This window comes from Trachemys scripta, chromosome 3 (assembly GCF_013100865.1).
Source record: "Trachemys scripta elegans isolate TJP31775 chromosome 3, CAS_Tse_1.0, whole genome shotgun sequence".
In the NCBI taxonomy this organism is placed as follows: domain Eukaryota; kingdom Metazoa; phylum Chordata; order Testudines; family Emydidae; genus Trachemys; species Trachemys scripta.
The window spans coordinates 90,302,589-90,320,513 of NC_048300.1; the positions used below are offsets into that span (position 1 = coordinate 90,302,589).

A 17,925-nucleotide genomic window follows, 5' to 3' on the forward strand; every position below is an offset into this window, starting at 1 on the left:
ATGAATATATATCTGTCCTGAACTATAGAAATATACAGTAAAGGGTTTGAAACTGAGACAAACAAGGATTAACATTCTACCTTTTTCCACCATTTTTCAAATTAGGAGCCACTGTAATGCAGTTTAGGGCCAAAATTTAAGTTTTGCTATAAAGTGGTGATTGTGAGAATAGTGGTGCATCTTTATGTGTGCACACACGCAGGTGTGAGTGCTCTTATGGTGGTGTGTGATGGGGATGTTATACAACCTAAAATACAAATAGAAATGTTTCCGTTTTATACATTCTTTTAAAAATAATTAATTGAAAATAGATTTCCTCCCCCATTTTTAATGTTCCCCTGACTAGTGTTGGAAATCCAAAATCACAGCATTCTAGTTCATGAGAACTGGAGGTGCAACCTGGGTCACCAAGTTTAGATGTAAAACCAGCTCCAGCTTCAAATGTCCTCACAATTCAGGGTTGTTTGGATTCTGCTCTCCAGTTTAACCCATTATAGAAATAGGTGCAGGTTGGCTGTTAAGGACTTATGGAGTTTGGAGACAATGTTCTCGTTGTGACCCATCTCTAGAGAATTAAGAGAAACAAAAGTGAATCTGACCAGTCTCATTTCATTCTCTAGTGTGAATTAAATATAAACATTAAATTCAGAAATCAGCACCCAGGTGTCCTGAGTGCTAGGTTGATACTCAGAGGAAAGAATTCTCTCCCTAGTATACCCCATTGAGATCACTTCAGTCCAATAGCTGGAGCAGCCTACACAGACATTTATGTGCCCTTCGCTACAAACACATACACACCTAGGGTGTCTGACATCACTGGCCAGTGTAGCCGCAGCTTTATCCCCAGCCTGCTATGCTCTGCTTCCCCATACAATAGAGCCACACTAAGGACTCTGTGCAGATGCAGTGACAGGGGCATGATTTGCTCTGAAATAAGAGGCATTGCGCCTAGTGTAGTCACTTGTAGCTCAGCAGAGTGGGCGTAGCAGTACCAAATCCAAATTCTGCACTTGCATACATCAGCAGCAGCGTTTTACAGCCACTATGTACACACACCTTGCACAGACATAACTGCGTTATGAGGTTATGCACAGACTGGGTTAGAGGTTTAGAATTCAAGCCTAGTTTTAACGGGTTGGTGCTTTGTTCTTGTATATATTTCCCAGTTTTCTTCGGTCAGAAAGCACTGTACCATCTCAAAGTATTTTTGACTTATCTGGATTTACTGTTCTGTTTATAAAAAGTGTAAATTACATTATTTTTAAATTCTTTCTAATACCCTCAAGGTGTTAAAGGAGCATAAGGAAGGGTATTTTAATATATATTTTTATCCTGGTTGTTTTCCACTAATAGTAAGGTTTTTTAGAGGAGCAGGGCATGTTTTAGAGTTCAGCCAAGTAACAGCAGAACTATGATCCTTATAAATAGATAGGTCCACACATTCTCCCTATTCCTGATGCTGCACTGGAACGGATTATAGTCTATGTGTTTCGATCAAAGCTTGTACTGAGGGGGAATTGGTGGGAAAGCAATTTCCCTTGTTAAAATAAATTAATCAGAGGGGACAGATGGGAAGAAGAGTTCCCCTTGTTAAACGTTTACTATTCAAGCTCAGGTCTTGTCAGCATACTAAGTAAAGTGGAGGCCTCGGGACACTGATAAATCCAAGTTTGGTAGGTAACCAGAAGGTTGTAAGCCTTTTGCATATTTATAATTAAACACATATCAACAGAATACAGAGAAACATGCTGCTCTCATTCACATACATGGCTCTTTTAAAAATGTATTTATATCTTGGTTATTTAAATTTCCAGAACCAATTAAACCAAGATTTGATCAAAATCTACACAAGGAGTTCTGAAGCAAGTTTATTGATCTTAATATAGTATGATATATAAATAAATACATAAATTAAAATAAAAGAAGGAGGCCTTGAAATCCACACAGACAAGTTTATTTTGGCAACAAAAATCTTTGCAAGACAAGTAAAGTGTATGTATGATCAAGGAAATGAAGGAAATGTCTATTTATGAACAACTAATAAAGACAAAGATCCAGCACCATGAAGGTAACTATAACACTAATCCCATGTGAAAAGCATTCAAGAGACACTTGTTTTGTGTGAGTCTTATTATGTAACATATTTAGCATAAGGTGTTTTGTTGGTACTTTAAGAAATCTTTCAAAAGACAGATTAAACTCATATTTACACTTCAGTGTCTAAACAAAGGTGACACCTTAAAGACTAACAGATTTATTTGGGCATAAGCTTTCGTGAGTAAAAACCTCACTTCTTCGGATGAGGTTTTTACTCACGAAAGCTTATGCCCAAATAAATCTGTTAGTCTTTAAGGTGCCACCAGACTCCTTGTTGTTTTTGTAGATACAGACTAACACGGCTACCCCCTGATACTAAACAAAGGTGAGGAAAGGGTGGTATTCAGATACTGCTTTTTCTCTTTACATATGCTATTTGCAGGCATGATTCATTTTACTGCCTCAGTCTAGTGATAAAGAAAAAAGTGATTTAACCTGCTAATTAAGGCTTTGTCTACACTGGATTTTCATGAGTAAAACTTTTGTCATTTGGGGTGTGAAAAAAAAAAAAAAAAACCCAACACCCCGAATGACAGAAGTTTTACTGACGAAAAGTGCCGGTGTGAACAGCTCTTTGTCGGCAGGAGAGCTCAACCACCGATAAAACTACCACCTCCCACTGGGGGTGGAATTTTTTTTGGGGGGGCGGGGGAGGGGTCGGTGGGAGAGCTCTCTCCTGCCGACGAAGAGCAGCTACACTGCGCACCTTTTAGCGGCACGATTGTAGCAGCACAGCTGTGTCGCTAAAAGGTACATAGTGTAGACACAGCCTCAGTCTGACTGCATTTTGATCGCTTAACCACAGATCTCAAAAAAATACAGTAATTCTGCACAATAATTCTCTTTCCTGCTGGTTTACTTTGTATGAGTTGACATTGCAACATTTTGAACATCGCCAATACTTACAGCACGGTATTTATTTTTCTTCAGGTCTAGACCCATGCATGAGTCAGGTAATAATTTTGAAAAGTGAAACCTGTGGGAAGGTTATTATATTCTCTCCTCCAGTCTCAAATATGCTAGGAAACTATTTACTTTGACTATTTCCTTACTTATTAATTTAGCATTATATTAACTAAAATGCAATTCCCAGCGGTGTAATCTATACAATTTAGGAAAATCACCTGTTAAATTCCTCCATCTCCCCACAACAAATTGTATGTTGATTTTCCTCCACGTATTTGCTGACACCCATCCGCTGCTGGTAACACACCTACTTCCTCCATTATACTCAGCAGCAAACATGCAACCTTAGCTCCGACACAACAGTCATCCACCAACCCACAGCTTCCCCCCCCCCCCCCCCGCCAAAAGATTGACTCCACACTGTGCTGTTTCATGGCAAGGGAAGAAGGGGGAAGAAAAGTGGGGAGGAGCGTAGACCAGTGGTTCTCAACCAGCAGTCTGGGAGCTCCTGATGGGCCGCAAGCAGGTGTCAGGGAGTCCACCAAGTAGGGCCAGCGTTAGACTCACTGGGGCCCAGGGCAGAAAGCCAAAGCCCTGCTACATGGGACTGAAGCCCAGGGTCCTGAGCCCCACCATCTGGGGCTGAAGCCAAAGCCTGAGCAATGCAACTTTGCGGCGGGGTGGCCCTGTGGCATGGGGCCCCCGGCAATTGCCCTGCTTGCTGTCCCCTAATGCCAGCCTGGGCTTTCGTATGCAGAAAACCAGTTATTGGGCACAGGTGGGCCATGGAGTTTTTATAGCATGTTGGGAGGCGGGGCGGTTACTCGGAAAGAAAAAGGTTGAGAACCCTTGGTGTAGAGGGCAGCGGTGATGTGGGACAGCAACGGGTGGGGAGGAATCAGTGGGATGTGAGGTGCCATAGGAGAGAAGAGAGTTTTGTGCCGTGGACATGGGGCCATGGCTGGACTGGGGAGTACCAGGGCTCTAGGGAGAAAGGGAATCCAGTGCCCCTCTGTTGAGATTTAGGTGCTAGAAGGGTTTCCTCTGCCACTACTGCCTTAACCCCCTCAGCACAGAAGGCAGCAGCACTATGGGATGCCCTTTACGTGTCAGTGCTGTAGCACAGAGGCACGTGGCTCTCCATGACATGCTTATGTGGTGCACAGGACAGCCAGGGCCATGATGCTGAGGAACTGACTGACTATGTTGACACATCAAGGCTTCAAGAAATCTCAGTGCACCACACAGCAGCACCACGAGGAACTGTCTGTGCCACAGCATCAGTGCATTAAGGGCTTCCTTTGACCCATATATTAAGTCAATTTATACCCACTTACAGATGTGTAAACTCCAAATTCAATGCCTCAGCTAACCCAGGGAAATGTCCATGGCCCCCCATTCAGCTGTGCATTTTCTAACCCATAATGCTTCTTGGCTTGCTTTGAACCTTTGAGACTGGGGGTTGGAGTAACCTAAGCTGTGGGCTGGACCACATGCAAGTGAATGGACGATGATAGGAGTAATACACTGGCACTAGCACCGATGCTCATCATTAGTGAAGGAAGATTAGTAGGAGGATCTGTCACAAAAGCCTGAAATACCGTTGTGGACACCAGAGGTGGGGAACCACCAGTCTAGTGTGTTTATAAGCGAAAAGAGGAATGTAGAAGTATTAAAAATAAAAGTGTTTTTGGCTTTCCAGTACATGAATTCATAGTCATTTAGTGGCTAAAAAGTATCCCCAAAAATAAAAGTAAATTTTTGCTCAGGAACAGATAATTAGTCAGTATTGTTCTAATAAATAAAAAGGACAAATTTAAAAAAAACTGGAAACTTTTCTGCCCCCACCAAAATGCACAGGTGAGGAAATTGTGAACACAAGCACCCATCTGTGTACTAAGTAGTCATTTCTATGTCCTACTACAGACACTCCGATTTTTAAGGTCAGACCATCTTGATTACCTAACCTGACTTCTTGTATAATATAGGCCATAGAATTTCATTAAGAGTAACATCTGGTTAAACGAGAGCATATCTTTTAGAAAGTCACCCAATCTTAGATGCACACATGAACAATTTTGTGGCTGCAAGTGGGATTCCACTTTTTAATAATCTGGCCCTGCCACACAGTATCCCCAGTACTGGGAACTCTCATGATTATTACATTTTTTAGAGCAATGGGATTTCAGAGAGTGCTGGAGCACGACTTGTGATGATACGAGAAACTCCAGTCCCATTGCGAAATTGAGCCAGAAGCCAGCAGAATCTCTCCCCTACAATCACCTTTCTCACAGGGGAGGAGGGGGGAGCAAAGAGCCCAGCAGCTCAGCTCAACTCTGCTCTCTCTCGCCCCCACCGCCACCTTTAAAAACACGGGCAAGATGGTGATATTGCTCCTCTTTCCCCCAAACTGCAGCATCCATCCTGGGAAGGGGTAGAGGGGGGTGAAGAGCCCCCAGAGGTGCCTCACCCTCAGCTTGGAAAGGGGGAGTGGGGACCCCATTACAGCCCTCCCAGGCCTGGGAGAAGGGTGAAGAATGCCAGGAGGTACAGTGGTGAGGCTTGGGGGAGCCGGGGGGGGGGGGGATCTGAATTGAGGGGGGGCTGGGGGCAGTTGAACTGAAGGTGAGGGCAAGATGAATTGCAGGATAGGGACATGCAAAGGTGCGAGAGTCCTGCATCAGAGGCACCAAAACACCTTACCCAACACATTGGAGAGAGAGTTGGCAACACTGCAGGGGCAGTTCAACAATCAAAAAACAGACTGAAAAGACACTATTTTTTAAAAATCTCATGATTGTTTGGGGCAGTCGTATGATTTCTGGGGATCCAACTCATGATTTTTGACCTCTTGAGGTTGGCAATACTGCGTTCCCTCCTGGACGGTCCCAGCCCTGCAAGCATGCTGTACCTCAGTTTGCTTACTTGTTCCCCAGTCTGTCCCGACTCCCAAACCCAGGACAGATGCCACACCTCAAGTCCTGCTAGACACCTTTTTCCTCAGGCTATCCTTTTATGGTCCATGGCAAAAACCAAGCATATTCTGCTTCTTCGACAAAAACCAATGAGGAGTCCTCGTGGCACCTTAGAGACTAACAAATTTATTTGGGTATAAGCTTTTGTGGGCTAAAAACCACTTCATCAGATGCATGGCGTGGAAAATACATTAGAGAGGTATAAATACATAGCATATGAAAATATGGGAGTTGCCTTACCATGTGGGGGGTCAGTGGTAACGAGCTAATTCAATGAAGGTGAAAGTGGGCTATTCTCAACAGTTGACAAGAAGGGAGGGAAAAAAATCACTTTTGTAGTGCTAATGATTTCAATGGAATCAAGGTGGCCCATTTCAAACAATTGACAAGACAGTGTGAGTATCACCAGGGGGACTACTTTGAGTAAGCCTTCACCAGCTTTGGGGGTAAGATGTTATCCTTTCATGCAGGACTCATGTTATCACCAGGACCTAAGTTCCCTCTAAGCTGCACGGCCACGCAGCAGCCTATTACGTGCCACGCAGGAGCTTAGGGCTATGGCGGGGAGAGACATCTCTCTCCCAGCCCCGGACCTGCCATGGCCAGGGGAGAGGCCCCTATCTCGCAACTGCAGCCCTGGAGTTGCCGCAGTGGGGAAAGGTGCCTCTCTCCCCCAGCCCAGGTGCTGCTGCAGGGAGAGAGAGCTGGGGGGAGTCCTCTCTCCCTGCTGTAGCCCAGGGCAGCCTGCACCCCAACCCCCTCGTCCCTGGCCCCACCCCAGAGCCTGCACCACCAGCTGGAACCTTCACCCTCCTGCATCCCCAATCCCCTGCCCCAACCCAGAGCCCCCTCCCGCACTACAAACCCCTTGGCCTCACCCCACCACATGCATGGGAAAAATTAGAGGGAACACTGACCTGACCCCTCAGTCTGTAGGCTGTCACTCCTCTCTCATAGTCCAACCCTCCAGGTCTTTTCCCCAAAACATCCAGTCACTTCTGTCCGTGGTTTGACCCTAGACCCAGGGTCCCTCGCAGGAGTCTGAAACCTTCCTGCAGTCATCTTCTCCAGCCCCTCCTGGGCGCCTGCCCAAGCCTCTCTGGTCTGGATAGTCTCCACTATCCATTCCAGAGAGTTCCCTCCCCTTCAGAGATTTCCCATCCTCCCTTTCATTAGTATCAGGTGCCTTTCCCTTATCCCCGAACAGGCCCAAGTGGGAAGCGCCTACCTTGTCAAAAAGGAACTGGGCCAATTTTCCTTATAGGGACTAGTCACCCTGTGACAGGTCCAGAATTTATTTTAACTGCAAAATTATCACATGCATCCTCTAAATTGACACATACCCAATTTTGCATGAGTCCATAAATCAGAGAGCTGGTAATTACCCAATTTCAGTATCAAATGCAGGGCTGCCCACCCAAAGCTGAAGGTGCAAATATAGGCCCACTTTTAGGAAGGTACTTAAGCACATACCTATTTTTAAGTGTGTGAGTAGATGACTTGTGTACTTAAAGTTAGGCATAGACTTAAGTATCTACCTGAATTAGGCTTTGTCCACACTACAGACCCTACAGCTGTACCCCTGCAACTGCGCTGCTGTAAGGTTTCCCATGTATCTGGTCTAGGCTGGCAAAAGTGCTCCCATTGGCATAATTAAACCACCCTTAACAAGCGGCAGTAACTATGTCGACAAGACAGTGTCTCCCACCAACATATCACTGTCCACACCGGCACTTCTGTTGGTGAAACTTTTGTTGGTCGGAGGAGTGTTTTTTCACACCCGTGACCGACAAAAGTTTTACAGACAAAAGTGCTAGTGTAGACAAAGCCTAGGTCTTCAGGGGCTAAGTTTCAGTTCAAAATGTTATCTAGGTTTCATTTAAAAAAAAAAAAAAAAAAAACCTACCACCAAACAATGGATAGCACCTGTGTTGGCAGGTTAAAAGAGTTTAACAATGATTTACCTTTGAGTGTTATCCAATACTGTTTCCACTTTCTCCGTGCAACCAGCTCAAGTTTTTTCTCCTTCTGTAGAGTTACCAATGGCTTGAAGAAGAGCCACCCTGCTTTACGCACAACTCCTTGTTCTCTCTCATACAGCAGATCCAGCTGCTCTAAGGAACTGAGTGATTCACTGCTGGAGTCCTCTGTGTCTGTTGATGTATCCGTATTCTCAACGTTAGTCCTGCTCATGTCCAGCTCCCTCATGAAGTTTTCATAAATGTTCTGCCTCAGGGCATCACTGCTGATCGCATTAGTGGATTCACTTCTCTGGGGCAGAATGTGGCCAGAGCCAGGTGACCACAGTAAACCAGACATCTGCGAAGGTGCCAGAGTGTTCGTAGCGAGGTTATCAATTCTGCTGTCAAAGTACTCACTCAGATCTTTGGATTTTGGCTCCTGTAAATAATGCAAATTGCAAGTAATCTATGGCAAAGAGACGTATTTTATAGCATCTAGTTTGTTTCATGTTTTGTCATTGTAAATTCCATCAAAGTGTGCCTGCTTGCACTATGATGGTTCCTGTTAATCCCAGCAATCTTTGCTACTGTCAGTATTACTGCAACATTTTTATTCAACAGAATCCCAGTAAGGCTAATTGCCAAATCAGCAATGTTTGCTGACTCAACAGGCCTCCCAAAAATCAATCAATCAATCAATCTCAGAACTCATTGATAATTGCTGTGATTTGATTTCCAACAGCCCAGTGGGCATTGTGAATAGAACCATATACTCCTGACAACGGTGAATTAATCTGTTTTCCTGAGCATCGTGAAACAGGGACATTGTCTTTTACACATCGACCTGACTATAACAGTAACACTGATAAGACTAGTTTTGCTTATTACAGGGGTTTTATAATGGGTGAAATTAAATTCAATCTAGGTACCAAGGTTTCAATATCTGACCATTTAAAAACTTTGGATCTTTGGATTAACAGATGTAAATTGATTACTTTAATGGCGGTAGGCGGATTTTGCCTCCTGAGGATCTGAAACATGTCAGTCTGAAATTTGAAATATTTTTAAACGCACTGAACTCACCAACTATCTGCCAAGATAAATGTGCTCAACTTCATTTTAAAACTAAAAGAAAGTGTGTTGGATGGTTTGCATGAATCCAGGTTTTAATATGCAGTGGTGTATATTTTTTAGAGATTGTAGACCTTGCTATTTCAGTGAGGGCTTGACTCCTAGATCCAGCAGTGTATTATGAAATCCATTTGTATGACTCATGCTTGTATGATGCAATTTCATTTCTTCTGCAACCGGGCAGGGCAGTTCCCTTTTAAGTTCTACATATGATTTTAATTCCACGTTGGTGATGTGGGATGTTCACTCATTCCTGAAATAGTCTGTCTATATGGAAGATCTGAGCCTCATGGCCTGACTCAGCAAGGTGCTGAGCGCCCTCAATGCCCAGTAGGGTGACCAGATGTCCCGATTTTATAGGGACAGTCCCGATATTGGGGCTTTTTCTTAAATAGGCGCCTGTTACCCACCCCCCACCCCACCCCACCCCAATTTTTCACACTTTCTGTCTGGTCACCCTAATGCCCAGTGACTTCAGTGGGCACTCAGGTGTCTTAGTATTTCACAAGATTGGGCTCTTCAAGCTAAATTCCACTGTCAAGAAGAACCATCCCACCAGTCTGATGGAAGGATTTATCTCCCATCCAACTGTATATTATTGACATTCTTTAAAAATACATTATGCTTAAAGAATAAGCAAGAGAAAAACTATTTGCTGCCTTTTGTATAGGAAAAAAAATTAACAAATTTTACTTGAAAATACCCAGGGGCTGTAAATAGCTCAACCAGAAGTACAACTATTACCCAGGAAAATGTTATTTTTTGCTCAAGTTTACACTGCTTCTATAGTAATATTTATTTGCACTCTGACTTCTACATATGGATAAAGTAAACAAACACTGGTCTCCTGTGAACTAGTCACACCAGAATCTTGGAAAGCAACTGCATTTGTTTTCACATCCTAGATGCTGCACATCAAAAATGTCCTGGAAGAAGCTGTGTCATGTTTTGATAGTATGATGACTCCAACATAAAGCCAAGAGCAACAGTGAGATCCCAGGCCGCTGCAGATTTCACAAGAGAGGTCACTTTCCGGCAAGAAGGCTGCTGCAGCAGTAGGCTCAGAAATGCCAAATTTAATTTAAAGATTATGTTCCAAGGCAATACATTTAAGTTTGAAACTGGAAGAGACCCTTCTAACAGCTCTTGGAATGTACACAGGCAACCCTCAAATTAACCTGATTTCTTGGCACACACTGGCCCTTAATATTGTATGCTGTGCCTTGAAGTCAGTGTGGCTCACACACTGGTTGTGCTATGGAGTGAGGAGGAGCTCCAGGAAGATTATGCCACAAGATGGCACAATACCTACCAAATCTTCCCAGCACACTGGGGAGGCACAGTTGCTGCATCATCCCTTAGAGGGAGCAGTGTATGATCTCCTATTCATCTAGACAGTACTGCTGGACGGTAGGAAGATGTACAGGTACACGGTTCTGCCTCCTTTCTGCTCACCTTTGTGGTGGCTTGCACTCCCGCAGTTTTAGAAGGGAGCAGTCCCTAAACCGAGGAGAGCACGGAGAGCGCAACTTTGGCCAGCCCTTTCATGGGAGACGTTATGGAGTGAGGGAAGTTTCTGTACTCCCCACTTGTGTGTTCTTACAAGGCCAGGCGCAGTCTGGCCTTTACGGAGCTGATTCTGGGACCAAGAGCAGGAGATAGGAATTTTAGTCTTGATCACAGCTATCCTCAGTTCCCATTGATGGGATTAGCCTTAAACTGTTCTGAAGAGACACCCACTAACTGACCAGATGGTACTTCAGCTTTGATACCCAGAGAATTATGTAGTCAGGTTCATACATAGGAAGAAGGCAGCTAGATAAGAACATCTCCATAAAACTACAGGTTTAACCAAAAAACCCACTGTCTACAGTTGGATTTGGAAATATAACTGAGTTGTCCTTTCCTAACTTGAGAGGGATGACAGCTAACACTGGTGATGAGAGGGAAAAACATTTACAAAAGTTATTTACAACGTGCACATTCCCATGTTTAAGGATTTGTTTTACTGCACATTTCAGATTATTTTTATAGGCATTTTCAGGGCTACAAATTATGTTTTGATCCACAGGATCAGATATCACTTTGCCTTAATACTGTAATTATTTTAGAAGTCCATCTCATGAAAAATCCAGTGACTTGAAAATCTATTCACTGGTGTATTTGCTTCCATAAATGACAATTCGAGATAGCTGGAATTTTCACCAATCATTGAGTAGTCTTATGGAAAAACAAATAAAACGTAGGCATTACACTAATAGAAGGTGTCTACAGCTCTCAGTACTAGACTTTAGGATGAGTTTTCCCACATACCTGCAGTTTTCTTTTCTTCCTAGAGAGGCTTCCTGTCCAGTCACTGAGGCGTCGCATCCTGCTTTTTAATGTGTCCTTCTTGGAGGCATCGTCATTTAGAGGTTTGGATTTTCTACATGGGAGGGTATAAGAAGAGTACTGTGCGGGGCCTCCGTGTTCTACCCTAGAGGGAACATCAATGTCTGAGGCAAAAGAAACACGGTTGCTTAAGCTGGCATGAGTGCCAATGTATTCATCAGACAACCTGAGAGCTGAGGATGGGCTGCTTTCTAAATTTGTATCCTTATATAGATCGCGGAGGGAGGAAAGAGATGAACTTTGGTTGAAGGACTTTTTGCTGTCATTTGTGGGAAAACTGGCATGAATCCTTGTATCCGGAGTGCTCCTGGTCAGGTAGGAGCCATCCAGCTCATTGATATCCCCATTGTTGCCCCAAGGAGAGTCATACCATGAAGACTCTGAGCTTAGGGAGCTTCCTTTACTGGATCTAAGTCTTGAGTCAGTGGGAGATAGACGATGACTTGAAGTATCATCTGTACTGGAGTTCCTCCTCACCTCTAGCAGATCATTAGATTTGGATTCTAAAGTAGGTGAGTACCTCAGCAGCTGGACTGGTCCATTGGATTCCTCTGTGGAGACTTTGTTGTTGCTACTGTTGTGAAACTCAACCTTTAAACAGCCATCCAGCTTCCCCAGTGTTTTAATGAGAACTTTGGGGCTCCTCCTGTCATCTGGTGGTGGGGTTGATGCTAGGCTCTCATTCTTTCCGTAGCAATTTAAAATATGTCCACTGCATTCCCTGGAGGAAACATGATTACTTGCAGCTTCAAGGCCAATATAGTGGAAACCATTCTCAGGAAAAAATGCCGCATTGCTTCCCTGGCAGTAGTTTCCTGAGGCATTTGTCCTGTGTTTGGCATGGATACTGCTTTTAGAGGTCTTTGCCACTGTGTCACTGAGCCTAGGTGAATAAGGCTGGTTACTCTTGAAGTGAGAGAGGCAGCTTCTGGCTAGTGATCTCGATTTGTAGCTAGTGCCACTGCTGCTGTGTCCCCATCCATGCAAGGAGCAAGACTTTTCATCATTAGCATGAATGCTGTGAATTTTCAGAGAACAAGGCTTCTGCTTGGCACCAGATGCAGCATTAGTGTGATTTTTTGATCCATGAAGGCTGTACTGGCTTTCTGAATTCCCCATTTTCCACTAAATTAAGAAAAAAAGTTCCATTAGTATCAGTGGCCAGAAGATGAAGAACTAAGATGAATAAAGCACTTTTACACTCTAAACAAGAAACAGAGTTTTTTTATTGTATGAAACAACTTTTTTCACAATAGAGTCAATAACCATTTTCAGTATTTAATATTTAGGAGCTGGGGAGGAGATCAGGAAAGCTCATTCTTTGTGTGGTTTGTTACCCTGCTATAAAGCTACTAAATGCTGGCGTCTAACCCCATTGAAATCATTTCAACACTTCCCTCCTCCCACACCCCCTGGCAACATTTTCTTCTTATAACTTGTAAAACCTTTAACTCCCAAGAACAATTGCATAATGAAAGGGAAACAACAGGATAATCGCTACTTAGATGTACAGTGAACTGTACTTTCAGAAAACCCCTGCTGCCAGGAGACATGCAAACTGCAGTTTCAGCTTGACTAGCTTCTGTGCAATAAAATGTTCCTTCAATAAATTGTTCAGCAAACCCCTACCTCATGATTAAAAAGAGCCAATCTGAAGGGGAAAAAAGGGGCGGGGGGGACTTGGGCTTTTTGAATAGCTTTATCCCTCATTTCAATACAAAGCTGCACCATGTTTGTTCAGCACACAGAAGTTTGGAAGTTCACTCAGCAAAACGCACTTGAGCAATCCTTGTTCACATAAAAGTAGCATTTACAGGAGAAGTTCAATTACTAGTGTGAGAAGTTTGTACAATCTGGCCCCATATAAGTGCACTTGAAAATAAAAGGCCCAAGTCGGCCGCCCTTACATGGGTTTCAAACTCCAGTGGCTGCAATGTACATACAAATGACAAAGAATGTTTTGAAAAGATATAAAACAAGTCATTCTAAACTGTGTTTTCAAAGTTGATATGGTAACTGGTGCTTCTCTTCATATCAACTTTCAGACTGTTGGACTGGACAAAGCTTGTGCAGCCTCCTTACAGGCTTCTGAGAATTAACCCCATTGTGAAAACAGATCCACATTTTTTTTTTCACATTTACATTTATTTGAAAACCCTTCCTACCCTACCCTATTCATTTTTCATTAAGTCTTTTGGTATACAGTTTAGAATGAAATAGAAACAGAAGTACCTCTAGAATCACCATTAAATGTGGGTGCAATTAGCAATCAGCGTACTTTGCATTGTCTTGATAGATAGCCACCACACTTTCCAAAAACGGGATGGCATTCCATGCAAACTTTCTGGAAAATACAAACAAGGAAAAAATATCTCAGTCAAATACATTTACATATATTTTACCTCTATCAGATAAATCAACATAAAAATAAGACAGAGCACAAAAAATAGAGAGAAGGGAATTGGTTAAGAGTTTTTATATTTCAGCTACATATTCCTATACACTATGTTTGTTAACAGGTGTGAAATTATTGCAATAGAACCTAATATTGGGGTATTTTCTAATTCTTTCTTACTCCACTTTCAATGATGAACTGGCACAAACTTCCAGTACTCTACATTTTGCTTTGGTAACATCAATTAAAATTTATCAGGCTGTGCAAGTATCCATTACAATTTGGACCACTTATATCAAACTGATCAGAGCAATTTTTTTGTGCGTGTTTACTCTGGTCATGGCTGAATTCCAGCCACGACTGCAGAGGTGAAAGGCTACTGGATAATTCACCCTGCCAACCAGCCAGCAAACTTTTCTTAAAGTTTATTCTAATTTTAAGTTAATCTGCCAGAAAAACAACAAAAAGGCAGCACCAGGCTCTGTACACACCAAAAGGTAACAAGACAAAAGCTGCTACGGAGAGGCTGAGAATACGTCAGCTGTTCACATAGCACACAAAGGCTGTCATTCAAAATAACAGGACAGGATCTGAATTTCAGAGAACTCAACAGCAGGTTATTGACTGAAAGCGCTCAGTAGAAGAAATGCATCACTGTAGAGAAAGTTTTGGGGAGGAAATTATTAGAACAGCAGTTTAATGGATATACTGTTAACCAAAATTCATCCCCTCCTGCAAATAAACTTGGTAGACAGTTTACAAGTAATCCACGAAGAGTCCAAAGTACTATGACATTTTCAATGGAAAAATTATCCCATCTACACAAAAACAAACAATACACTGGAAGATTTAGCTTCTTTTTAAAAAAAGAGAAAATGTGGATGATTTCGTGTTTCTGTAACATATTAAGAACCACAAAGATGACTAAAGGAATTCATCAGCAAGCTTTATATTTGGCTAACTTTTAGGTTACCTAAATTAAAAGACACAAACTAGTATTAAAAACAGTATCGATAGAGAGCCCTAGATAAAGGCCAGCAAACAAATGTCTTAGAAGTATATATATATTTTTTTTAAAACCATGCTCTGCAGTGTTTACACACCTCTGTACACAAAGCCCTGGGCACTTTCACCAAGCCATTTGTTAGAGACTTTCACTAAATGTAGGGACTTAAACATCTTATGATAAAAATCTACTTTATTTGATATTTTTAATAAGGAATTATTTATGCATCCCCTTATCTTGTAGGTACTAACTGTCTATGTCTAGAAAAGCATTAGTTATATAAAGCAGCTGTAATAATAGCAGCTTTAATACACAGCAATGGTTTAACAACAGAAGGTGGGAAACCCTATGTTCAAGCTGAGGAAGAAACCAATTAAAAAAAAAAATAAATACATAAACTTGATCGAGTTCCCAGTCACTCACTCAATGTAAATCTTCAGCAAACCTGCTTTCACCATTCGAATAGGAGCAGATCACAAACTAGGGAGTTTGTATGCAGAACCTACATATCAGAGCATAAACTACATTTACAAGGAAGCTTTGAGGGGCTTATTTCTATTCATAAGGGGACATTGAACCCAATTTGTCTAAAGAAGCAGGCAAAGCGACCATCTGGTCTCCATAATGATTGTGCACTGGACGGGTAATCCTTTTAACAGAGAGGGTAGTGAGCAAGCTGCTATTAAGAACCTCAAGGTAGACATCAATTTTTCAAGGCTCAAGTCACTGGTACAACTTCCATTGTGTGTGTCTGATGCCGTGTACATATTATATAATGGGTGAAGGAATAAATTTATCTAAGGTACAATGACTGTAAAATAGGGCCTCAGTCAGTGTAGGAGCCAGTTAAAAGTACAACAAAACAGTCAAATTCCACAGAAATAGTGACCAGGGATTTTTCTCAGTGCTCTGGGACTTCAGAAGGCCAGGACATTCTAAACATTCAAATCAGTGAAACAACAAATCATGACATCTGCAAGACTACAAAGCAATCACCACCCTCAAAATTAGCCGCAGCTATTGCTACTTTTCTTACATTTGTATAGAGATTTTCCTTCGACAACCTTACAATATGGGTGAGTTGGGTGAATCCATTTGGTGCCAAATCCCAGATGACACTGGTGCATTGGAAAGGCTCTAGGACAAGTTCCAGTTTCTTTGATTCAGAGATACCACATATTTTAAATCCCCTTAATTCTGGAAGATATAGAAATTGGAACATAAAGGACTGACCTCAGCTACATTTAAATAATAAAAATATATATTTCACAGCATCTTTGTATTCCAGATTAAGAGATGAATTCTCCCACCAGTTTGGAGAGATGGCTGTATGGATACCTCTCATGAGCAAAACCAGCTCCTATTAAATGTTTTCGGTCATTATAATCAGTGTATTTATAAAGTGGCTCAGCTCATTCAAGCATGATAAAGTTTATTTACTTTCAGTTGTACTAGATATTCCATGAAAAAGTTTTTAGCCTTCATCCTAGGTGCTCCATGACACATTTAAAAAAAAATGCAAGTATATCAATAGATACTCCAGGAAACCCCCTCTCCCGCACCTACCACCACCAGACCCAATAATTAACATAAATCAGAATCTAGCAGCTAAAAACATTTCCCCATGATCTTCCATATAAAGTCCTCCCAGTCTCTGGGCTCAAGAACAAAAACGTGCATTGTAGCATGCCCTGAAAGATCAACCAACTAGGTCTATTTCAGACCAGAGTGGGAGTGAACTCCTGAACTGAGGATCCCTCCTGGACAATGGCCAGCCAGCTACACCCCTTTTCTTAAACTAATGGGGCTCCACCATAAGCACCTTCACCATTATGGCAGGATAGCAATCAGACAGCCTTACCAAATGATAGAAAATGTCCTTGGGAATAAAGGCTATAGCAGCACATTGCAACTTTAAAGGAACTTTCCACACCAAATTATTAATCTCTGAGAACAGAGGTTTATAAAGAGGTATTTAGCATCCCATACTGTATGCAAAAGCAAAGACAAATTTTGTGTTTTCAAAATGTATTGGGTGAAAGCAAATATTTACTTTAAAAACAACAATAATAAACAATGTTTTGGCATTAGATTTGCTTGTAAGAAACAACAATTCAAGGGAACAGGAAGTTTTAAGACCTACAGAATAAATTGCTTATTCTGCGGCAGCAGTTTACAGCCAAAGATCACGAAGACTCCTGTCATGGTTTCACTTACTGTAAGAGCCACATTATGCTGATTTTGGTACTGCCATCTCTCTTCTTCCAATACAATGACACTGCCTAGGTTAAGACTTCCCTAAAATTAAAATGCAGAATGCTTCTCTATTCTAAATTGTGCAGAACTATAACTTCAGATTGACAGAAGGTACACAGGAAGACATAAAAGGACAGAGTATCCTTCAACCAAAGGCAGAATTATTCAATATCCAAGGATGAAATCTAAAGTGACAAGAGACTATGGTAGGATCTTCATATGGCAATTTTGCAGATTTCTTTGGTAATGGTTGACTTCTTCAACTTTGAAGTTGTTAGAGACTGACTAACATACATTCTAAGCAATGTCGGAAAAGGCATCTTCACGCACACATGAATCCATCTACTATAGCTATTTTTATGCAATATTTAAAATGTCTTCATTCCTTTTGTTGGGCACTCAGTGTGAAATTCACCCCGTGCATGGCCAATATGAGACCTATGCACTATTGAAGTTCCACTTAAGCCCACTTTTAAGATCTTATGTGGGATTCACAGGCCTGGTGCTGGTCCTTTGGACATGGGTGAATCTCATGCTAAAAGAATACAGTGTCACTTGAAGGATATTGAAACAGGCTCCATCGCTATGAAACCATCAGAAAACAGATTTTTAGACTAATACAGCCTCCTTTCTAACCTAGGCAGATCAACAAACAGTGTTGCCAATAATCATCAGAACCAATAGCTTGAAAGGATGAAGCATCTTGGAGAACTAGCCAGGCTCCAAAAAAGTACTTACACTTATGTTATATTGCCATTGCTCAGCTGCCGTGAAAAAGTAAGCACATCATTTAGGGAGAAATGGTCA

The 17,925-nt window shown here is 42.0% G+C and overlaps 1 protein-coding gene across 5 annotated transcripts in view; it reads right to left on the bottom strand.

Moving 5' to 3' along the window:
• TIAM2 (TIAM Rac1 associated GEF 2) overlaps positions 1 to 17,925 on the bottom strand; it is a 227,462-nt gene that overhangs the window by 97,275 nt on the left and 112,262 nt on the right. For 2 of the 5 annotated variants that reach the window (XM_034765344.1, XM_034765342.1), the window contains exons 3-5: positions 13,740 to 13,805; positions 11,384 to 12,586; positions 7,943 to 8,378 (exon numbers count right to left, since the gene is read on the bottom strand). In XM_034765344.1, coding sequence (XP_034621235.1) covers positions 7,943 to 8,378; positions 11,384 to 12,586; positions 13,740 to 13,796 — 1,696 coding nt within the window. In that variant the 5' untranslated portion in view covers positions 13,797 to 13,805. Of the gene's footprint in view, positions 1 to 7,942; positions 8,379 to 11,383; positions 12,587 to 13,693; positions 13,806 to 15,898; positions 15,923 to 17,925 lie in introns of those variants that run through there. The other 3 variants (XM_034765343.1, XM_034765346.1, XM_034765345.1) reach the window with 3 other exon arrangements.